This window comes from Carassius carassius, chromosome 39, assembly GCF_963082965.1.
Source record: "Carassius carassius chromosome 39, fCarCar2.1, whole genome shotgun sequence".
NCBI classification, from domain to species: Eukaryota; Metazoa; Chordata; class Actinopteri; order Cypriniformes; family Cyprinidae; genus Carassius; species Carassius carassius.
This window is the reverse complement of record NC_081793.1, coordinates 26,999,121-27,024,581: the sequence shown is the minus strand read 5'-3', so window position 1 is coordinate 27,024,581 and position 25,461 is coordinate 26,999,121. Positions and strand designations below refer to the sequence as shown.

Genomic DNA, 25,461 nt, shown 5'->3' with positions numbered 1-25,461 from the left:
TTAATTCGCTAAAGAATAAACTCTGATTGCCCTGAATAATTTTTTTTTATTTTTTTTATTTACTAAAACGAATGGACTCAGAGTCAGTAGATGGTTAGATAGATAGATAGATGATAGACTGATAGATAATAGATAGATAGTTGGATAGATAGCTAGATCTAGATGGATAGTGGAGTCATTTGTTTGTGATAGATAGCTCACAAAAAGAGTAAAGATTCAACAGTGTGATGCAGAAAAACACGCATTTCTATAATATCAGATCACTGTACATCCAGATGTGCTAATTTATGAAGCAAAGAGTAAAGCAATTTACACTAAGTTTTATAAGAACTATATGATCTAATAACATGAATAATGAACGTTTCAGATGAAAGTGTCAGTTGACTGGAAATGAATGATCTGCGCCGCTGACCCTGAACAGATTTCTTCTCTGGCTTTTACTCTATTTAGTATTCAGCTCTGATAGACCTGCAGTATTTTGAGGAAGTGGCTGTACTCATACTCTGAACTGTATCTGACTCGACGCCGAGTACCGTAGTAAAACATCTCACCCCAGAGCTTTACACAAACACACACATGCAAAGCCAAAGTTCTTAAACGTTTCTGAATAAGGTTCTTGTAGATGTTTACCAGAGACTTGCTCAGGTTAATACTGAATGATTTTTAACTCTTCTGCAGTGTATTATCTATATCTCTGTCTCTCAGTTAATGTCATGGAGAGGCTCTCTGTGGCTTTCAGACAGCGGGGGGCAGCTTCTATTACCCACACCACTCTTATTTCCCAGAAAAGCAGAGAATTGAGAATGAGTGGAGAGAAGCATTGTCTGTCTGTCCTCCAGCTATACATCCAAACAAGACTAATTCAGCAAGCAAGCATTAGTGCTGATGTTTAATGTGCAGTGTGGTTTATGTAGGCGTGCAGTGGTGCAAAGGTGGCGTCTATAAATTGGTTGCTCCTGGAGACCAACTAGGCAGAACACACACACACACACAAACAAACACACACTGCACCCAACACACGTGTGTTTGTTCATGTGTGAGATTGTTGTTGGATGTGCACAAGATGTCCTTGGTAAATACTTTATCTTTGAGGTGTTTGTGCTCTCCTTTTTGTACTGAGAAAAAAATAAGATGTAGTGTTTACTTTGAAACAATTTGCACTCAGAAATTAATAGTAAATTTCAATAAACAATAAATATTGTTAAATGATATTGTGAGTGGATGGATGTCTGGATGGCAAGAAATAAAAGATGGATAGATGGATGGCAGTAAAGCGAAAGATGGATGTATTAATGGATGGATGGATGGATGAATTGAGGGAAAGAAAAAAGATGGATGATGGATGGATGTCATGAAAGAGAAGGATGGATGGGGAGGGAAAGAAAAATGGATGGAGGGAGGAAAAGATAGAAGGATAGATGTACATATGAACTGAAAGACGAATGGAGGGAAAGAAAGAAAGATGGATGTATGATGGATGGATGGATGGAAATAAAAATAAATGGAAGGATGGATTGATTGATGATTGTGAGAAATAAAGAAAGATTGATGGCAAGAAATAAAGATGGATGCATGGATGGATGGCAGCAAAGAAAAATGGATGGATGGATGTCAGGAAAGAGAAAAATGATTGATGGATGTCAGGAAAGAAAGACAAATATATGAATGGATGGAAAAATGGATGAAAGGAAAGAAAGACAAATGGATGCCAAAGAAAGATAAATGGTTGGATGAAAGTAAGAAAGATGGATGAATGGATGGACGGAAAGGGGAAAAGATGGAGGAAAGAAAGATGAAGAATGTGTGGATGGATGGATGGATGGATGGAAGGAAGGAAAGAAAGATGGACTGATGATGAAAGGGAGAAAGAAAGATTGGTGGGTAAAGAAATCTTATTAACAGGCTTTATGCATTTCTCAGACTCATGTTTCCAGGCTGATTATTGAGTGTTCTGAGGATGAACCAGGTACGAAACACAGTTTGGATTAAAGTTCAGATGTACAGAATGGAAATCAGAATTTAGTTTGAGGCACCTAACAGCATGTAAATTAGATGCCTGTACAGTATGTTCAGGGTCTGAGATTCCTCTTAGTTGCTCATTTTTACATCGGTCAGATGCTTCTTCTTAAGTGGGTGATTCTTGGCCAGAAGAGCTCCAGTGTGGACCAGAGATTTTCATTTCAAATACCTTGTCTCATGTGACTCTGTGAATCTTTTCAATATTCCAGGCATGATGTGATCTCTCTTCTTCTCTGCATTTGACTCGTAATAAACCCATTACCACATGAAAGACAACACCTGGCTTCCTCACGGCCGGGGCCGCTGTTACTGTGTGTGGACAGGTGAAGAGCAAGACAGTGTCACGATCCGATTCCAAAATGATTTCTAATGCATCTCAAGTGTTTAGCTGCAGCATAGGGTTCGCTTTCTTTGCCAAGTTCTGTGACCTTAAACTTTGTCACTCAGCATATATTGATGCAGAACTGCCTTTACTGCTGCTGCATGCTTTAGTGTTAGTGCCTTAAACTACTGTATGACTTGTTCTTGACTTCTGAATGAAGTAACATGCATTTATTAAATAATAAATATCTGTAAATAAGTATTTATTTTAATAATGATGCATTTATTCCTACAAATCTAGTTGATAAATATTTATTTATTTTGACCCAGATATTTCTGTGTGCTCCACCCAGTTATACTGTAGCAGTCTGACCATCATAATGCCGGTCAGCATGCAGTATGCATCTCTCTCTGTTTCTGCTGGTATCTGGTTAAGGAGATCAACTGAGTGTGGGAGTGTTTCAGATGGAGATGACGTGTTCACAAACCAGCCAATTAAAAGACAGTCATGATACTTCAGGTAGAACCCAGATAAAGTCTCTCCCTTTTTCTTCTCATGCTCAGTCTCTCTCTCACAAACACTCGTGCAGTGTTAGTCTGAGCAGAGTGTGTGCTAGTGAGTGTTTTCTTCACGTGTGTTGGATTGGTCTCTAGCAGGCAGTATTTATCTTTATTATGCTCTTGCTACGGGTCTTTCATCAGGTCAATTGAGCCTATGACACATCACCTAACAATCAACATCCTGTCATCGTTTACTCGCCTTGTTGGAAACCTGTATGACTTTGCTTTCTGAAACATCATGCAGAATGTGTACACAACTCTTTCTACAATGAAAGTGCAGTGACCGCTGTAGCTCTCAAACCTGATTTGTGTTAGAAAGCATGCAGTTTGTCACACACCGAGTCTTGATATCTGGTACATGAAATATATTTCAGTACTACTCTAAGATTTTGTAGTGCTTTTATCTTATATGCTCACCAATGCTGCATTTGTTTGGTTAAAAAAAAAAGTTTTCAGCATTATAAGAAAGAAATATTTCTTGAGCAGCAAATCAGCATGTTAGAATGAGCATATTTCTGAAGGATCATGTGACACTGAAGACCGCAGTAATGATGCTGAAAATTATTTCTATCACTGGAATAAATTACATTTAAAATATAGTCAAATAGAAAATAGTTAATTTAAATTGTAAGAATATTTCATAATTTTCCTGTTTTTGCTATTTTGTTTTGTTCAGAATCACATTTTTTACTGATATTGTACAGTAAAGGGAATGACTTTTAGTAAATAAGTTTAAAGGTGGGTCACAAAAAAATTACATTTGACTTCAGAAGACTTTTATAGTATAACACAGACCACAACAAGCTTAACGACTTCTGTTCCTGTTCATTTTCATTGTATGGAATAGAGCTGAGTTGACATTCCGCTAAACATCTCATTTTTTGTTATTTACAGAAAATAGGAATTTGAACGGGTTTGAATCGACATGAGGCAGAGAAAATGATCCACAAATGTACATTTTTCACCAAACTAGTCCTGATTTAACCTACGGCCTGAAAACACAGTTTCTAAACTCAGTGTCAAGCCAATCACATAAGCTCTCTCTCTCTGCGTGGGTTGAAAATAAAAGATTATTATAATGCTAAACGAAGCATTGCGATGGCCGGTTGAAACACCACAGGATCAGATGATCTCGGTGTGTTTGTTCTGATGAGCTTCTTCAATGCAGCACTCGCCGTTTTGCCTCAAGTCAACTTTGGTGTTCAAGTTTCTCGTGTATTTGTATGTTTTCTCAGCATTAAGATTGAGAATTTGCCAGCTGAAATGACTAAAAGTACATTTCCGGAAGGTTAAAGGTGATCACGAGTCCAAACATGAGCTCAAATGAAGAGGAAGAGACTCACCTCCAGACACGGATCAGTGGTGATGATGATGATGATGAAGGGGAGGGAGAGATGACCAGCACATGTCTTCCCTCTCAGTGCAGCTGGGGTCCGTCAGGGCGCGAGAACTGATGTGAGTCTGGAGAGAGGGTCTGCCATGCTGGAAGTTTCTCCGTGTAACACGCGTACGGTCAGTCAGTCCTGCTGTGATCCTTACACATCCAGAGTGAGAGATTCCAATGAGATCAGCCCCAGAACACACACACACGCGCAAACTCACATGCGTCTTTACATGACCGGTGCTCCCCCGCAACTCTCACTCACACAACACACACACACACACACACGCATGCACGCATGCACGCACACTCACACACTCACGCGCACACTGCTGACAGGATACAGCGGGGTCCGGAGCTCAGCGATGGCATGTGTGCATATGAGACATCCATCCTGAACCAGCCGCTCCAAGAACTGAGAGACCTGAGAGCCACACACACACACACACAGAGAGAGAGAGAGAGAGAGAGAGAGAGAGAGAGAGAGAGAGAGAGAGAGAGAGAGAGGAGGCGGGGTGGAAGACAGCAAACCAGAGCGAGAGAGAGAGAGAGAGAGAGTGAAAGAGAAGGGGAATTGCCAGGAAAATCCAGCTTTAGGTCATGTGATGACCTACTGATGTACATAGTAGCCGTCAGATCTCTTTTTTTTTTTTTTCTATATAGACATTATTATATGATTTTTTTCCAATCATTATTTAAATATTAAAAATAAATTACATTTATTCATTTAGCAGACGCCTTTATCAAAAGCGACTTACGAATGAAGACAGTGTATAACATAATAATAATATTTATTATTTAAATAATAAACGTATTAAATGCATATACAGTCGTGGCCAAAAGTTTTGAGAATTACATAAATATTGGAAATTGGAAAAGTTGCTGCTTAAGTTTTTATAATAGCAATTTGCATATACTCCAGAATGTTATGAAGAGTGATGAATGATGAATTGCATAGTCCTTCTTTGCCATGAAAATTAACTTAATCCCAAAAAAACCTTTCCACTGCATTTCATTGCTGTCATTAAAGGACCTGCTGAGATCATTTCAGTAATCGTCTTGTTAACTCAGGTGAGAATGTTGACGAGCACAAAGCTGGAGATCATTATGTCAGGCTGATTGGGTTAGAATGGCAGACTTGACATGTTAAAAGGAGGGTGATGCTTGAAATCATTGTTCTTCCATTGTTAACCATGGTGACCTGCAAAGAAACGTGTGCAGCCATCATTGCGTTGCATAAAAATGGCTTCACAGGCAAGGATATTGTGGCTACTAAGATTGCACCTAAATCAACCATTTATAGGATCATCAAGAACTTCAAGGAAAGAGGTTCAATTCTTGTAAAGAAGGCTTCAGGGCATCCAAGAAAGTCCAGCAAACGCCAGGATCGTCTCCTAAAGAGGATTCAGCTGCGGGATCAGAGAGCTTGCTCAGGAATGGCAGCAGGCAGGTGTGAGCGCATCTGCACGCACAGTGAGGCCAAGACTTTTGGAAGATGGCCTGGTGTCAAGAAGGGCAGCAAAGAAGACACTTCTCTCCAAAAAAAAACATCAGGGACAGATTGATCTTCTGTAGAAAGTATAGTGAATGGACTGCTGAGGACTGGGGCAAAGTCATATTCTCCAATGAAGCCCCTTTCCGATTGTTTGAGGCATCTGGAAAAAGGCTTGTCCAGAGAAGAAAAGGTGAGCGCTACCATCAGTCCTGTGTCATGCCAACAGTAAAGCATCCTGACACCATTCATGTGTGGGGTTGCTTCTCATCCAAGGGAGTGGGCTCACTCACAATTCTGCCCAAAAACACAGCCATGAATAAAGAATGGTACCAAAACACCCTCCAACAGCAACTTCTTCCAACAATCCAACAACAGTTTGGTGAAGAACAATGCATTTTCCAGCACGATGGAGCACCGTGCCATAAGGCAAAAGTGATAACTAAGTGGCTCGGGGACCAGAATGTTGAAATTTTGGGTCCATGGCCTGGAAACTCCCCAGATCTTAATCCCATTGAGAACTTGTGGTCAATCCTCAAGAGGCGGGTGGACAAACAAAAACCCGCTAATTCTGACAAACTCCAAGAAGTGATTATGAAAGAATGGGTTGCTATCAGTCAGGATTTGGCCCAGAAGTTGATTGAGAGCATGCCCAGTCGAATTGCAGAGGTCCTGAAAAAGAAGGGCCAACACTGCAAATACTGACTCTTTGCATAAATGTCATGTAATTGTCGATAAAAGCCTTTGAAACGTATGAAGTGCTTGTAATTATATTTCAGTACATCAGAGATACAACTGAAACAAAGATCTAAAAGCAGTTTCGCAGCAAACTTTTTGAAAACTAATATTTATGTAATTCTCAAAACTTTTGGCCACGACTGTATAATGAAATCCATTTTTATTATATAATTTGTTTGATAAAATGCTAAATGAAATATGTGTGTGTGTTTATGATACTCTCATTGGTCAGTTGTGGTTTGACATTATGGCATGACGATGTTGAATGCTTGATTCTGATTGGCTGTCACACATTCTAAGATTATTATATTTCTGCCACTGAATGACTGAAGTAGTTCCAAGCTCGCATTATAGTTTCACTTCACATCCCCACATTTTTTTCAGTTATTTCAGATAAACTTACCCTGTGACTGCAAAAGAAAATGTTTTATCAGTCTACTGGGAAACAAAGTTGCTTCAGAGCACAAACTGGTATTTGAGGAAGTTTATGAAATAGATTCAAAGTTAGTGTTTTTTGAGACATTCAAGCCAGAACTCCTTGAGAACATCTACTCACCCTCACGTCCTATCAAACCTACATGACGACCACTCCTTGAACACAAAAGAAGAAATTTTGAAGTGCGTTTGGGTCGAACAGCTTCTAAGACATCCATCTTTTGCATTTCAGACCATCAGTTCGTCATTAATGTCTTCTGTTTTTCCCTGTATTTTCTGTTTATCTTTGTTCTGTCTGCTCTCATAAGAGGAAAGTAGTTTCTGCTGATTTGATTGTCCTAGTTGCTAGTAAGGCCACAGCATCTCGTGGCGTCCTCCAGAGGGACATCTGTTGACTCAGCATCCAGAGTTATTATTTTCTTCAGGTTCTTTTGCTCTGTTATCCAGTACGTACGCACACGTGACTTTTATTTTCACACTTTGTGTAACCCGCAGGATCTGTCAGCCTTTATTCCCACAGGTTTTGTCCAACTATCATGACTGAAATCAAACGTGTGAGTCTCAGTTCCCCAAACAAACGGCTTTGAACTTCCATCTCCTGAGACACACTGCAGAAACACTCCGAGTTTCATACTCTCAACACTCGCACCTGTCAGCACCGCTGTGTTATCTGTGCTGATGCTGAGATCCTCACTTTTCTGTGCCTGCAGAATTCACGTTCTCTCCGCCTTCTCCTCATGTTTCTGTACCTGCGTCATCTCCTTTTTGTTGGTTTATTAAACCGTTTGGCTAATTTGATTCAGCTTTCAGTGTGTAATACTCTACACTTATACCTTTGACTTTGTTTTTTTCCTTAAAATCAGCAATGAAAATCGAGATGAGTCAGCAGATTGCACTAGCACTAGCTTGCTCTATTCTTTTTCTATTCTATAGGTTTTCTTTTTGTTATATTAAAAAAAAAACGAAAACTAGCTTGGAAGCCAGTAATTTGTGATGAATTGTCTGGTCTTTCCCATTAGTTGGTTGAACTGGTTCACAGATTGGTTCAAATGATTTGTTAAAGCAGAGGAGAGATCCTTGGAAAGATGGCTTATTGAGCCTCTTCAGTGTTATCATAGTTAACATACATTTTTTTACTTGAAATATGTTAACTCATATTTTTCATGTAATTGCCAAGGCAACATTTCTTATTTAGTTTAATTTGAGAAAAAAAAAAATTAAATGAATAAAACTGTTATATTGCCAAAAAAGAATAAAGATGGCACAAATACAATAAATAAATAAATTACAAATTAACACGAAAAACTTAAAGAGAAATGAAAAATACAAATAAAAATACATATTAGAAATACTAAAAACTATAATAGTATTTCAGTCATAATAAAATATCATTGGATGTATGCTCCATCACTGTTGTGCACTTGAGTAAGACACTTAGCATCTGTGAGTTATTGTGCTTATAGTAAGTGTTCTGGAAGTCACTTTAGATAAAAGCATGCGCTAATGAAATTAGGCTTTTAGATGTGTCAATAGTAAGCTAACACCGTATGGGTGTGATGTAATAATGTAAAGTCTGCAGAATGGGACTGGATACATGAGAATCTCTCTCAGCTCTGTATCCCTGCTGGTTTAATTAAGACCTTAAAACACCAGCTGCTGAGATCTGTCCTCATGCCAGGCATCTTTCCTCTCTCTGTCCGTCTCTGTTTGAGCGAGTGTCCGCACGTCTTTCATTCAGCCTTGTGTCTGTAGTGTACTAATGAAGCATTTATTAAATATTATTTTAGTTAGATTTTTAATTATTCCTGAATTAGTTTATTTTAATGTATTCCAATCATGTTTTATGTTATTTTGAACAAAAGTACATAAGGACAAAGACATCCACAGGTTTGCTAATAAAAGCATGAACTTTCTCTGAGCTGTAGCTGTAATCAAGTTGAAATGCTGCCAGTAAGTACACCGATTACACTCCCTTATAGCTGGCAGTGTGTTGAACTGCTTTGTCTGTGGTAATAAACTTCATTAAGCTGAACACCAACTCACACACATGCAAATGTCTGAAGGACTCTGGAGCAGTTCTGGCTGGACTTGATGAACTCGCACAAGACTCGGTCACATGTAGTCATGCAGAGACTCACAAATGAGTTAGTCTGTAGTTTCTGTAGATACGCTGTGATGTTCCATCTAGATTATTTAGCTGAATATTTTGGTCGATACAGCCATAAGATGCTGCTGTATACACACCAAATGTGCATTACAAATTCAGTACCTCATATTCTACATTAACATTATTTGTTTTCCCCCTGAAGTCCAATTATAGTAATGTAATGGCTTCTTGCACCAAAACAGGCATCATTTTTATTGTTCATGACCATTTTTCCATCCTTTTTCAATCTGTTATATTCATTCAATGAGAATTCTAGTAGCAAAGTATTAATCTGTTTTAATGAGCTGGTTCAAAAAACTGATTCACTAGATGATGTAATCACGCAATGTATTGATGTGCAGTTATTTATATTAGTAAAGCACCAACTGAAGATGTGAAACGTGAATGTTTTACTTGTCTAAAGGATATAAAGTGAATTAACTCCTCTTCACCAGCTCATATTTTTACATAAACCATGAGTAAACATTCAAACTTGAATTTGCCCCCTTCATTCAAGCTCTCGGTTCACACATGTGCATATCAGCGGCTCATCGGTCTGAGTCGAGCTGTTTCTTCAGTTCTTCGAGTGACTGTCAGATGTCTGGAAGTCAGTTTTGATTGAGTTACTTGTAGATCTGAGCTGATCGAGCTGCAAACATATACCCGTAACAGGCAAAAGATTCAAAAATATAACGACTCGTTTAGGTGATTCAGAACTGACCCTCTCTTTTGAGAGACACTATTTTTATTTATCATGCACTTTTTTGATTAACGACTTTGCAGATTGTTTTTATTTAAGGATGGCTACATTATAAACTGCAAAAGAGATATTTTTCAAAAATCCATATGACCTGCTCTCTCTAAGACCTCCATATATCATCAGGAGCCATGGGTATTCATTTTGTGTTCCTTGAAATTATTATTTGACTCTCAAAGTGAAGGTAGCCACGGACTTGAACTTTATGAATTACTTATCTTCTGACTGTTTTACACACACACACACACACACACACACACACACACACACAAAGTCACCTGCATCTTAGATGACCTAAGGGTGAGCTAACAGCAAATTTTCATTTTTGGCTGAACAATCCCTTCAAGTTTGCTATTGTTCTTGCAGCGCTGCATTTCTCCTGCTGCTGCTCCAGATGTTTCCAGGCTCCTGCTGGTGTCTCTTTTCTTCTGTTATGCAGACAGGGATTCGTTCTTAGCGGCTCCATTTGTAACTGACAGAGCCATTATTTAATTAGTGTGATTTAGCTGTAAATGAACACGCTCCAGCGCTGTAATAAAACTGACTCGACCTGAAGCAAGAATACGAAACCATTAGATGTGAAAGATGTTCAGCCAGGCGCATGTTCTTTTCTCTTGTTTTTTTTTTCTTCTCTCTCTCTCTCCATTCTTTCTTTTTTCCCTGCTATTGCATCTTGAAAGCCAGATTGCATTTGCATTGCAGTTGAAGTCTGCATGCAGTATATATGCTTTTTTGGGCTGATACTGCATTCAAAGGCCGGTTTTCCTACTTGATATTCAACTTCTGACCGTATAAGCTGCAACATTAATTGACAGACATTTGCCCTGCAGGTGTTCGGTTGACAGCAAAGCACATCACAAGTGATGCTTACAGTGCCAGTTTTTGCTCCGCAGGTGTGCGCTAATCACCAGCGGAGGTCATTTATTTGTGTTTTTGTAACGGTTTCTGCAAAAAAAAAAAAAAAATGACACTTAAGACTGGTTTTGTGGTCCAGGGTCACATATTAGAATGATTCTAGAATAATCACGTGACACTGAAGACTGGAGTGATGATCTTAAGCCCTATTCGGACGGAATTAGTTTAACATAGGGACGTAGGGTAAAGCAATTTTTATCAGAGCTTCTCAGTGATTTTAGTCCCGTCCGAATGCTCCATGTCAGTAATCATTACGGACAATGTCAGTAAAGATTACGGCGACTTTTACCTTCTGTAAAAAGGTCCGGAGAAATTACCTCAGGTAATACTAGTCCTGTGCGAATAGACCATCTGAAAATATACACGGTAGTATTTCGTCATTTGCTGTAATTTTGCGCGTTTTTTTAAATATGGAAGCGCTTGAAGAAGCATTCACTTGCTATCTAGGCGGTGGAACAAATCAATGGCAAACCTCAAGTTTATCCTGCATACGACGACACAGACCATTAAAGAAAAGGTCACAAGCAGTTCTCAGAAGCACGGAACTTCTGTTTGTATTAAGTTAATTTCCAATTACCAACAGAATCCAATCATCAGAATGTAATGAATTGCATTAATAAATCGTTTAACTGGACCCAAATCTTTGTTTATATATCTTTATTAATATTATATAATATATATCTATTATTATTATTATTATATAATGTATAAGGTACGTGTGTGTGTGTGTGTTTTATATATATATATATATATATATATATATATATATATATATATATATATATATATATATATATATAGTCAACCTTAAAAAAAATCAGACACCACCATCAGGGGCGTCGCTAGGCACGTGCAAGTTTAAATTTTAACAATTTACTGTAATTGTTGGTGTATTCATTTACATTGATTGAATGTGTATGCATTGCAGCATAGTATTAACATTAGAAAAACTTTTGCTGAGAACACAAAACTGACGGAGAAATCAATGTCGCACGCGACTGTGTGTTGCCAGGTCCGCGGCCTTCAGGCGGAGTTAATAATTGTGCTACTTTAAAACGACTTTTTGTGACTTGATTTTTTCAGTGGATTAAAGATGGAAGGATTTCGCTCATTATTTGTTGGTATTTGGGCTGTGGGTGGCCATTGGGATGGTTTTGGGATAGTTTTTAATGACCATTTGGCTAGTTTGGTTACGCGGATCTGGCAACCAAAGCAGCGCACACAAGTGTAGGTGCGTGTTTGAGACGAGGGAGGTGACTGCGCTGCGTAATAGTGTTACCCCTCCCACTTCTGACTGTTTTACGGAGACTTTCTAATCCAGTCCGAATAGGACATCAATATTACATACGTCCTGTGGTAAAGTTACATTACTCCATCTACCCCCGTAAAACTAATCCCGTCCGAATAGGGCTTTAGTGGTGTGCTGGATTATTTGCTGTTGTTGTGCAGAATGAAGCCGCTGCTGGATGGAACAGACTGACCTAGAGGAATCTCTGGAGCTGAAGGCAGGGAAACTTTTGAGAAAGATCTCATTCTTTCTCTCTGACTTTTATTTGATCGACCTCCTTAAGAAAACAGTTTCCATGGCAACGGGTTGAGGAGCACAACACAGATGAGATGAACCTTAGAGGATGCAGCCTTTGTCTCTGTCTGCTGAGGTGAGAGTGAATCGGCTGCAGGATTCCCGGCCGCTCGGAGAGAGAACCTGAACCAGCACATGATCTAAATGAAAAGCCTTTTCCATCAGATCACTGTTCATTCATGATGTTCATTTCAAAGTCTGAGAGCTGCACATCTACATCCTTTCAGTTTCATCTATCCATCCATCCCTCTATTGTTTTCCTTCCTTCCTTCCTTATTTCATCCATCTTTTTCTTCCAATCCTTCCATTTATTATTTTATTTTATTCTATTTGATTGTCTGTTTTTTCTTTCCTTCCTTTCCATGCATCCATCCATCTGTTTCTAATTTACTTGCACTTAGCAATCCAGCCATTTTTCCATTTGTTTTTTCCTTCCTTCCTTCCGTCCTCTTAACTTTCTCCCATCCATCCATCTGTCCATCCATTTATAGATTTTTTTCCCCATCCGTCCATTTGAGTTTCTAACCATCCTCTCATCCATCCATCTATTTGTGTTTTCTCTTTTCATCCACCCATCCATTTGTTTTTCTTACCATCCATCCATCCACCCACCTACCCATCCATCCATCCATCCATTTTGCTTTCATTCTCCATTTATTTTTATTTTCCTTGCAACAATTCATTGCTCTTTTTTTGATTCCAACCATTTTTTTCTTTTTTGTTTCCATGAATTTCTCATTTTTTTATTCATTCATTTTCCTTTATTCATTCATCCATCCATCTTTTCTTTGATTCTTTTTATTTTCTCTCCATCTATTCATTGTTAATGTAGCTATTTTTCCCCTTTCAGTCTGAGTGAGATTGGAAAGCTTGTACTGTATGTAGTTTTCTCTGGCGTCAGGTCATCTTCAGTTCATCCCGTCTCATCCTGACACATTTCTGAAGTGACGATGGGGTCTCCATGTGTTCAGGTGATTTGAAGGACTCCACTGCAGAGCAACTCAATCATGTGTAATTCCTGCATGAGCAATACACAGCAGGAGTCTGTTATCTTCTTGTAAAAAACAGGATCCTTCATCAGGAGTAATGGCACGCCTCCACGTGCAGAATGAGTGAGTGAGTTATTACTCCTCCCTTCAGATCTCTCAGCAGGAAACCGTATCTGTACGTCACTCATTTCAGACGTGAACGGCTGCTGGTTTGGGCTCATTTGAAGCCAGCGTTTACTGGCACTTTCAGATTTGGCTTTGTGCAGAAGAAACATTTCTGTCTCTGAATTACTGAGGCGTTCAGCCAGCACTTCAATTCATGAATTTCATCTGTCCATCACCCAAATCACTTGTTTAATCCTCAATTACTCTTTAAATATTAATATAAGAAGAACTGAACTGTCACTTGTCCTTCACGTCATTATATCTTCTCTGCTTTTAGGTATCAGTATAAGCTGTCAGCACTCTTTTGCTGTAAAAGGTATCATATTCGCAATTTGAGTCTGAAATGCACTTCATGTTTTTAGGAATATAAATTCTGAGAATAGTTCACTCAATAATAACAGTCTTTCCTCATCGTCATTTTTGATTATGAAGTTAATAGTTAGATGAGTACATGATATTAGTTATCTTGACTTCACGGCATTGACATTGTGTTGTGTGTGTGTATATGTGATGACAGTGTTGTCTGTCATTATGAGTCCTGTTCAAACACAAATACTCAGATTGGATGTTCAGTAAACATAAATATTAGCTATTGAACCGCATTAGCAAAAGCACGAGGCGCTAATCTCTCTCTCCAGGCTAACTGTGTTTGCTGTGTCTTTACCCAGCCAGGAAAATAAACTGTGTCTTCAGCTGACAAACGTGTTGAAGAGCATGAATATTTCACTGAAGACCTCAGTTGTTCCTCTTCAGTCTCAGCCTCTCCAGTGTTTTCTTCATAAGGTGAGACGGAGAGAGAGAAAGAGGGGAGTTTGTCTGGAACATGCGCTGCGTTGTGTTTCTGCTGAGTTATGTAGGCCAGACCTAATTAGCGCTGCAGGAAAGACTTGCAAATGAAAATCAAGGCGAACGTGGAATGGCCCCGGTCACACTTTCAAAGTGCAAAGGCTTCGCGTGCGACTGGTTTCTATTCGCAGTGTTTGCTCATGTGGAATCTGATGGAAATTTCCTTCCTGCTTTCAGATGGCTGCAAATTAACGAAGATGAATGAAGTGGCTTTTAAACTAATAGGACTCCTACGCACTGTCGTATTTAATTATTCTTTTTTTCTCCCTCAAGTCCACTCATAATGTCAGTCAAGGTTTCTTCCATCAAAAACGTAATTTTCATTTCTTCTTTTCTTTCTGACCCTTTTTATTGAACTGTTTTTGGAAAAGGCTATTTTTGCAAGACAAGATAGAGAGGGAAAATGGATAATGCTTGAGGACATTTGAGGTGTTTTGCTGTAATAGCAATACAAATCATTAGAAGAAAAATGCTGCATACTTTAAATTGCACTTTACAAATGTTCTTCATAATTTGGTTTTATATTATAGTTTATATATTTCTATATAATCATATTTGTTTTTAAAGATCACAATGTGGTATTAAGAAATTGGTGATTAATGGTCTTAAAAATAAGTATAAATTCATTTAAAACACGTAAAAAAAAAAATCTAATGTTTGATTTAAATTTTGCATTAAAATTACTAAATATGTGAATCTATTTTACCTATGTAAAATGTCCTCCGTAATAATAATAATAAAAACTATGACTTATTTTCAAGTTTTATAGTGAAAGAGTCGTTACACTATAAGTTATGCATGAGTTATTAACTTTCTCTGTAATGTTACATAAATGCCATTTCAATAGCTTCTTCAGCAGGTAATGTGAAATTTTTCTAATACGCTGCACAGATTTGATTCACACTACTTGTTCGAGGTGTTTCACTGCCTTTTTGTTGTGTTTTGAATCTTAAATGAGTTTTCCCCTCTGTTTCATTTCTTTAGCAATTGGTTTCTGGTTAATTGCATGTTAAATTGGTCTCAATTCCCATATGTGGGAAAGTGAAAGTATCATTAGATTCCTTCAGTGTGTCTCTCACTGCTTTAAATATTAATATCAAACGCTCACTGTTCACCACATTACTCTGTCAGAAATGCTGTTAATGGAATTGCTGCACGTCTTCATGTTGTTCGGTCTCTCGGGTGAAATTTCTCGTGGAGTGGCTTTGTGCGGTTCAAGGCTTTGAAGGGTTTGTGGCCCTTTAACAGCAGCTCTTAGCTCCTGTCAGTGTTTGATTGACAGGTGCTCGAGGTGTTCTGCTGTCACTGATCAGCTGTCTGTCTGTCTGTGTTTGCAGGGCAGTTTTGTGGCGTGTATGACCGGCACTCTGCGGCAGATGGACGACTATCACTACACCCACCTCATCAGCACCTTTGGGAAGATGCGCACAGACGTGGTGGTAAGTGTCCCGCTCAATGCCAAGACACTTTACTCCCACATCTCTGAACCTGTATTCTAGCGGGACAAACAACATGTATGGGTCAAAGATGAGACGTCCCATTTTGTGTCTACATCAAATTAGTGTTTTTATGTACACAGAAGCAAATATTTCATGCAAGTAAAGTGTCTACTTTAATGTTTCAAATAACTTTAATAAAAATACAATGTCAAAATATGGGCGAATTAATGTTGCTTCGTCATTCAGCGTAACTTATTTGGGTAAAAATGAAAGGACATACTTGTTCTGATCTGCACTTATCAAAATATTAATATTAATGAAATGAATGAAAAAGTGAGCTTATTAAATTTGATTATTTAAAATGACTAAAAACGTCTTGCAGACATATGGGTAAAATGTATACAAAGATTATGTAGGCAAAGATATACATATTTATAATCATAAAATCTATTAAAATTGTATAAATGTATTAAATGTTGGTTACATCAACCTGCATGTTGTTGTCATGTCTGGTTCATCCCAAACATTGTGACTCTCCTTTAGGATTTCCTCATGGAGACGTTTATCATGTTTAAGGATCTCATTGGGAAGAACGTGTATCCTGCCGACTGGGTCATAATGAACATGATGCAGAATAAGTAAGTAGACGTGCTCAGTGCTGTTTGCCAACTACTGTTCACTATAATGCAATGTTTCTATAGGTCAATCACCAGAGCAGAAACCAGTCTGTGTCATCTGTTAACATGATAGTTACTGATCAAACTGGAAGTACTGATGCTTCTTAATGTTAACTTGTTTGGTTAGGGCAACTTTTTGCCAGCACTGTTTTCTGGAAGTCAAATGAGTTGCCGAGGAGGGTTCATGTTGACTTCTAATGAACTGATTGAAATGCTGTTCGTTCATTTAGCAAGTTTATTTCCACGCTGTGCTTTGAGTCAGCCTTCTGTGCAGTTTTTCTGTTTTTGGTTTTGCGCTGGAGCAGCATCAGAAATGTGCAGTCGTGTAGAGCGAGCATCGATTACATTAACTCTCTGTCCCTTTAACACACGCTGCTGTTGCTTAGAAACAGCAGTCAGAAATGGCCAAGAATGTTTGCAAAAACATTTTTTCTTCCATCAGTGCAACATCAGTTTGTGCATGTGTTGGGCATTTAGCGTTTCTCTGTGCACCTGCGTGTATTCGCTCAGTTCTCGCTCTATCAGAAGTGTGGCGGCTGCTGAAATGAAAGCCATGAATTATGAATCCAGAGAGGTGTGTGTGTGTGTGTGTCTCTTGTTGTGTTTTGTTTTATTCATGCCTCTCTTCTCAACTCCTCTGCCAAACCACGTCCAGCGTGACTGTGAAGATGAAGGTTTAGCACGCTTTCACAGCCAGCAGGAAGTCAGACCTGAGTTTCCTGTCGCAGACTTGGAGAGTTTTCTGAGAGTCCCTGATCTGAGCCAACTGTTTTCTTGTTTCACAGCGTTATTGTCATTTTTATGTTGAGGTAGGAACAGTGCTGGGAAGTAACTGATTACAAAAGTGAAGTACTTTTAAAATACTTGTAATCAGACTACAGTTACTTTTGTATTGCACATGATTAGTCTTTGTCTTTGGAAGGCTTGTGTCTCTCAAACACATTAAAATGCAAAAATTCACGTTATTTCTTATTTGCATGTAAAGCAGGTATGCAAAAACGTTTTTTTAAGCTAACAAGTTAAAAACACATTTGCAAGTTCATGATTCTCTGACATTGGTTAATGATCATATAACATGCAGTTAAACAAAATATTGAAGATTTTTTAGTGTTTTATTTTGATTGTTGTTATTTTAAAATTGACATTTTTATGATTTCATTCATTATCAGCATTTCATTAAACTCACAAACCCCCTGACATATCAAATGTTTAAACTGAAAAAAAAATTAATTTTAAGGGAAAAATAAGTTGATTTGAAATTTCATGGCATCAACACATCTCAAGAAAGTTGGGACAAGGCCATGTTTACCACTGTATGGCATCCGCTCTTCTTTTTATAACAGTCTGCAAACGTCTGGGGACTGAGGAGACAAGTTGAGGAATAGGAATGTTGTCCCATTCTTGTCTAATACAGGCGTCTAGTTTCTCAACTGTCTTAGGTCTTCTTTGTCACATCTTCCTCTTTATGATGCGGCAAATGTTTTCTATGGGTGAAAGATCTGGAGTGCAGGCTGGCCATTTCAGTGCCCGGATCCTTCTTCTACGCAGCCATGATGATGTAAATGATGCAGTATGTGGCCTGGCATTGTCATGTTCGAAAATGCAAGGCCTTCCCTGAAAGAGACTACGTCTGGATGGGAGCATATGTTGTTCTAGAACTCGGATATACCTTTCAGCATTGATGGTGCCTTTCCAGATGTGTAAGCTGCCCATGACACACACACTCATGCAACCCCATACCATCAGAGATGCAGGCTTCTGAACTGAGCGCTGATAACAACTTGGGTTGTCCTTGTCCTCTTTAGTCCAGATGACATGGTGTCAAAGTTTTCCAAAAAGAACTTCAAATTTTGATTGGTCTGACCACAGAACAGATTTCCACTTTGTCACAGTTCATTTTAAATGATCCTTGGCCCAGAGAAAACGCCTGCACTTCTGGATCATGTTTAGATATGTTTAGATATTTAGGGGAAGTCGTGGCCTAAAGGTTAGCGAGTCGGACTCACAATCGAAAGGTTGTGAGTTTGAGTCTCGGGCCGGCAGGAATTGTAGGTGGGGGGAACGCATGTACAGTTCTCTCTCCACCCTCAATACCACGACTTAGGTGCCCTTGAGCAAGTCATCGAACCCCCAACTGCTCCCCGGGCGTCGCAGCATAAATGGCTGCCTACTGCTCCAGGTGTGTGTTCACAGTGTGTGTGTGTGTGTGTGTTCACTGCTCTGTGTGTGTGAACTTCGGATAGGTTAAATGCAGAGCACGAATTCTGAGTATGGGTCACCATAGTTGGCTGTCAGATATGGCTTCTTTTTTGACCTATAGAGTTTTAACTGCAACGTCGAATGACATTGTGGATTGTGTTCACCGACAATGTTTTCTGGAAGTATTCCTGAGCCCATGATGTGATTTCCATTACAGTAGCATTCCTGTATGTGATGCAGTGTCGTCTAATGGCCCGAAGATCACGGGCATCCAGTATGGTTTTTCGGCCTTGACCTTGCGCACAGAGATTGTTCCAGATTCTCTGAATCGTTGGATGACATTATGCACTGTAGATAATGTTAACTTTAAACTCTTTGCAATTTTTCTCTGAGAAACTCCTTTCTGATATTGCTCCACTATTTTTCGCCACAGCATTGGGGGAATTGGTGATCCTCTGGCCATCTTGACTTCTGAGAGACACTGCCACCCTGAGAGGCTCTTTTTATACCCAATCATGTTGGCCAGCAGCCATATCACCCTGGAGCCCAAGACCGGTTTCCCACTGAAGCTAAGTAGGGCTGAGCCTGGTCAGTACCTGGATGGGAGACCTCCTGAGAAAACTAGGTTGCTGCTGGAAGAGGTGCTAGTGAGGCCAGTAGGGGGTGCTTACCCTGTGGTCTGTGTGGGTCCTAGCGCCCCAGTGTAGTGATGGGGACACTATACTGTCAACAAGCACCGTCCTTCGGATGAGACGTTAAACCGAGGTCCTGACTCTCTGTGGTCAGTAAAAATCCCAGGATGTCTTTCGAAAAGAGTAGAGGTGTGACCTCTGCATCCTGGCTAAATTCGCCCTTTGGCCTCTGACCATCATGGCCTCCTAACAATCCCCATATCTGCTGATTGGCTTCATCACTCTGTCTCCTCTTCACCAGTAAGCTGGTGTGTGGTGGGCGTTCTAGCGCAATATGGCTGCCGTCGCATCATCCAGGTGGATGCTGCACACTGGTGGTGGATGAGGAGATACCCCCAGACTATGTAAAGCGCTTTGAGTGCCTAGAAAAGCGCTATATAAATGTAATGAATTATTATTATTATTATGTTGCCAATTGACCTAATAAGTTGCAAATTGGTCTTCCAGCTGTTCCTTATATGTACATTTAACTTTTCCGGCCACTTATTGCTACCTGTCTACTCTTTTGCAACTCTTTTGAAATGTGTAGCTCTCATGAAATCCAAAATGAGCCAATATGTGGCATTTCAAAATGTCTCACTTTCAACATTTGATATGTTATCTATATTCTATTGTGAATAAAAAAAAGTAGGCTCCAGCTCTTCAGAGGAGCAAATGTGAGGAGATGTTCTGGTGCTCAAAGAAAGTGAGTTATTTCCCGTCTGTCTGTGCCAGTATTGTAGACATGTGGCAGGATTAAATGCTCGGATTCTGGAGGAATCACTCTGGAGGAACACTGCTGAGATTGTGTGTTGGGGTCTGATTGACGCAGAGGTCATGGGTCAGACTTTCATATTGGAATTCAGACATAGTCTTTCAGCAGCCACCTGCGTGCTAGAGACCCTTCACCAGCAGGTGCACGAGAGCCCAGGAACACACTGTGCAGTCTCCCTCTCTGTAACACACTCAGTGGGCGTCTCTTATGGAGGCTGATAAGTGCTTGTTTGATGTGCCCTACTGTTGTTGTTATATGCTACATATTGTTTATATGCTACAGTATATATTGTAGTATTGTATGCTGTAACTGATTTTTTTTTCTGGGTGTTTGGATGTACAAACCACACTGTGAAACTGATTGAAAAATGTGCCACTTTCTCCACATTTAGCACGTGGCACTTTGAATATTCACGCTCTGGATGTGTTTCTGGGTGGGTGAATCTGTTTTGGTATAATATCTCGTCATGGTATAAATATATGCTCTTTATGATCAGGCCTGTACAGTCTACTGCTGGGAATCAGTCTAACGTTCCTGAAATAGTGTTTCTATTTCTTCCAGATTGCGATTAACAGCTTCAGTCACATTCATCACAGAATGCAGGCGATGCTGAATGAAGACATTTGTGCTCCGTTAAAGTGCAGTGCTAGATTAGATGTCACTTGATGCTGATGTGTTTATGCAGGTGCATTAACACTTATGTTAATAAAGTGGCTGGATATGGTAGAGTCCCATTATAACAAGTGCAATATTGAAAATGGTGTGAAATGCCAAAATCAACCAGTTGCATAAATACAGTGATGATCTGTGGATTTCAGATTTTTTTGGTGTGAATGTGGATGCAGTTTTCGAGCGATCAGTACATTGCTTTGTTTGATCTGGCTTGCATAAAATCTAAAGATGATGCCGTCTTCACACATCACAAGATCTCTCGTTTCCCGTCTCGATTAACTTTGCCAACTCTGAATTCATTTTAAAATCAGTTGATGTTTGAGCTGTCATCTTTGATGTGTCTTTGATAATCTGTGTTTCATAAAAGAGTCCCAAAGTAGTCTGAAATGTACACATTTTTTAACCCAAAAACCATCTTTCCAGCACATCTCTCGTTGGGAATGAACCGCACCTGCTGATAGTGTTGTCTTTGCACCCAATTAATTATAGTAATTATGCAAATCAGGTAATGCCATAGTCACACCCACAAATTCACTTGATATTCATAGAACTCTGCCAAGACATTTGTATAGTTATATCTTTATATATAACTGACCACATTTCTATGACTATCATGTGAATTTGATAATGTAATGTGAATTATATATTAAAATATCAAACTTTGTACTACCTTTCAAAAGTTTGGAGTCAATAAGATCCTATATCCTATTTCTTATGTATTTTATTAATGTGATGGCAAAGCTAATTTTTCAGCAACCAATTTAATGCACATTAATGAATCCTTGCTGTATAAAAAGAATAAAAATGTAATTATTATATATACATATATACATACACACACACACACACACAAACACACACATACACACACATATATATACATACATGTATACATATGAATCGGAATGTATTCATAATTAAAAAAATATATACTTAAACTAAAACGGAGATGATAAAAAAAAAATTAAGAATGCTGAATAAAATTAAAAATAAATAAGAATGAAATAAAATAATTTTCATATAAAATAAATAGTTTTTTAATGTAATGTTAAATAAGTGAATTATGCTTAATTGAATGTATTTTTCTGTGTGTAAAAGACAGTTTGGAGCAGTGAAGTGCTGAAGTTGTGTGATTGTTTTGTAAATTCGTTTTCTCTCGTGGTGAGAGAAAGAAACGTAGCTCAGGATAGTATTTTATTATAATTTTTTTTTAAACCTGCTAGATTAAATCTGGTCCTCTAGAGAGCTGGAGGGGCTTTCGTTGTAAACTGCAGTTTTTATGAGTTTGGTTTCGGTGTAAAAGTTAGCAATGCATTATTAAGAGCACGTCTCTGCCCTGCATAAAGTCTCCTAAAGTTTGTGATTTTTCCCTCCAGAGATTGGCTTTTGTGATGTCAGCGTTTCATCTGCTTCTAAAACGGTTGGGCTGCTTCTCCTCGTGCTGCCCGAGGACATCATGTCTCTCTGATAGGAGCTGATTCTTGCTCTTGTTTCTCAGTCTCTCTGTGTAGTCTGGTGTGCGTGACCTTTGTCAGGCTGAGAGCTGCTCTCCATTCAGCCAGTGCGACTCAATTTGCACATGACATTTGTTGTTCACTTGTGCTTGCTGTTGTTGCAAGCCTCTTGTAAGTCAGAATGAACTTTATTTAAAAAGAAAAGAAACAGGGTGCAAAAGGTCCCTTAAGATGCTCCATTCTGTGCGTGATTTCAGGGTTGACCTGTTTGAATGAGTGAATCACGTGGTCTGAAGTGTTTTGAATGAGCTGTTCCTCATGCCCCTTTTGTAAAATCAATAAAGAGTTCTGGGCTGTGTTTCTCAGACGCATCGTAAGTCTAAGTAGATCACTGAACCATTGCCACCAGTGGTTTCTGCAAAGCCCCGATTTTTGTCAGAATGGAATTTTTTTTTTTTTTTTCATTTTACTTACAATTTGAGTGATTTTGAGTATTATTTATTTTATTTTTTTAAAGTGTGTATATTTTTTTTTTTTTTTTTTTTTTTTTAATTTTTGTTTATTTCAAGTAATTATATATATATATATATATATATATATATATATATATATATATATAAAAGGGATGTCAAATTCCGATTATTTTCATGATCGATCGTCGTTTAAATTAACAATCAATTAATCGATTAATCATTAACAATTCTGTTGCAGAATGCATCTATTGCAGGCAGCAGTCACCGGCATGACAGGAAGTGCAAAAGCCACACACACACACAAAATCAGGTCATTTACTTTGTTAACTTTCCTATCCCGCACGGAGACCGCTGAACGAGCCTCTTTAAATGGTTTTGTGGTGCTCGTTGTATTTTAAAACACAATTGCAATGTTTTCAACTGACATTTTGATATTTAAAATAAAATGATCCCAAACGTAGCTGTTTAATTTAACACATTAATTTGATCCTGCTGGATTCTGTTCTAGAAAATGTCAGATTTAGAATTTTTGCATTCCGGTAGGCATATTTGTTTTAAAAAATCCGGCATACAGTGCATTAGCTCGTTACAGTGCATACCAGGACGAGTGAACGTGGCTTTGACTAAATTTGTTTGGAGGTTATTGCTCATGTCTCATTCGGCACAAATCCAAATGTTTCCATATTCACAATGTATTTGAATGTTAAACTGTTATTTATAATGTAAACTAGGCTTGTACTTACCATGCATTCACATATAGAGAACCTGTGCCCTAGTTAGGTCCATGCAGAAACCTGAACGATAGCGTCACCGTTTAGGGACATCACTGAATGCTCCGGGAAAAAGTATTGTCAGGGTCAGTTATAGCTCCCATCAATTGCTGTTTTGAATCCAGTGATTATTTACACATTATAAGCTCTGATTATGACGAGTGTGGTATAAAAGCTTTGTTTATTAGAGGAATAAGTTAACTGGACAATGTTTGATCGTGACCATGCCTCTGGATAACCTTAGAGATATAGGCTTCATTTATGTGTCTTTTGTTCTGGTTCGCCGGGTGGTCATGAATTTCAAATTCAATAACATTTAGGCATACTTTTTGTCCCTAATTCTTCAGTCTAACCCTCTCATTTCCCAGGTTTATTTTATTATCTTTCACTTTTAATCACTGTTTTCACATCTCTTACTGTGGTAAACATGGGAAGGGAAATGAAAGATTTCATGAATTAAGATTTCCTTTCGATTTATTCATTTGTTCCCTTATTTGTGTTAAATCATGGGTTATTCAGGGAACAAAATTAATGAAACATGGACAATTGCCACAAATGAATTAGTCGTAGGAATGAATAGTCTATCTGTCCTGTGTCCCGCAGCCCTGCAGAGCGCAGTTATCTGATCAAATGACTTAGTTACTACCTTTCTATTGCTTTTCATGTTGAAGAACTTTTGTGTTGTTCATGTACTTTAAAGTTTAAATCACAATAAAAGCTTGATTTGTACACTGTGAATGAATGATGATGCATTTATATACCGTCACCGTCACTCACAGCCGCTCGCACGTGTTCTGCTCATGAGCCGCACGCAGCCCAACATTACATCAGTTAACTGACCTTCGACAGCCTCAATCTCTTATTGATAATTAACCGATAATAGATTAATCGTTGACATCCCTAAATATATATATACAACTATAATAACCCTGGTGTTATTATCTTGTGTTTTATACTTTTCACACTTTTTGTGTACTATTTAATTCAAATTGTATTTAATTTTATTTTGACCATTGCTACTGCCATTTCATTGTATTGTTTTATTTATGTATTACCTTTATTTTTTAATTTTATTGATCGTTTTAGTCTAGACCAACCCTGAATCAGAAATTAAACTGTCTCCCATAAGAAAAGGATTGGCAAGATTTAGTTATTTTCATTTTTGTATTACATTTGTTTTATTTCTGTACTTTTATTAAGAATTCACACACACACACACACACACACACACACACACACACACACACACACACACACATCTGTTATTATATGTATATATGTAAAGGTTTTTTCTTTTCTACTAGTTGCCAGTGAGAAGCATGAAGAGCACACAGAGCTGTGCTGAAATGTGAAGCATTTATTGATGAGCTGAAAACAGAAGAGGAGTGATTCTCTGACCCCATGACCCTGATCATCGGTTTCTCCCAGTCTCATGAATATTTCTTGGGCACATCACTAGGACTGGCCTGACGTCAGTAGCCGTGTTTCCACTGTCAGGCTTAAAGCGGGCGTGCTAGTGCGTGCCAGGGCCAGTCGTGTTTCCACTGTCACTTCCGGGGCTTGATTGTGCCTCGTCGAGGCTTCTTCGGGGCCAACGGCCAGGGTTTTTTGGCCCGACGAAAACCTTGGGCCAAAGCGGGCCAGCTGGGGCTAGAGGAGGGGTTATGAACAAAGGCGGAGTTTTTCCGTGTCTGGAGAGCGTCAGCCGCGGATCATTACAGAAAGATTACAGCTTTAACACCAGCATTAAAGACTTTTTAAAAGTCAAAACTCACTCTTAGTCAGCAGCGAGTGTTTGAATAACTCGATCCAATGTGGATTACAATCACTAAACAAGGCAGAAATATTTATAAGCGATGCAAAATACTATGCACGATAAACATTAACATTACCATAGTAAACATGGTAAATGCAACCACTTGGAGAAATCAGACGTCAGCTTCTTATTCTCTATCACAATTTTTTTTATTTATTTATAACACAT

At 38.6% G+C, this 25,461-nt stretch overlaps 2 protein-coding genes across 4 annotated transcripts in view; one reads left to right on the top strand and one right to left on the bottom strand.

The window, feature by feature from the left end:
• LOC132121112 (inhibitory synaptic factor 2A-like) overlaps positions 1-4,689 on the bottom strand; it is a 38,706-nt gene extending 34,017 nt beyond the window's left edge. Inside the window, exon 1 of the mRNA XM_059530285.1 lies at positions 4,245-4,689. The gene's annotated coding sequence lies outside the window, so the exon portion shown is untranslated. The remainder of the gene's footprint in view (positions 1-4,244) is intronic.
• Positions 1-25,461, top strand: part of LOC132121715 (dedicator of cytokinesis protein 1-like) — a 216,444-nt gene that overhangs the window by 128,824 nt on the left and 62,159 nt on the right. For all 3 annotated transcript variants that reach the window (XM_059531438.1, XM_059531437.1, XM_059531436.1), the window contains exons 28-29: positions 15,685-15,786; positions 16,330-16,424. In XM_059531438.1, the coding sequence (XP_059387421.1) occupies positions 15,685-15,786; positions 16,330-16,424 (197 nt within the window). The remainder of the gene's footprint in view (positions 1-15,684; positions 15,787-16,329; positions 16,425-25,461) is intronic.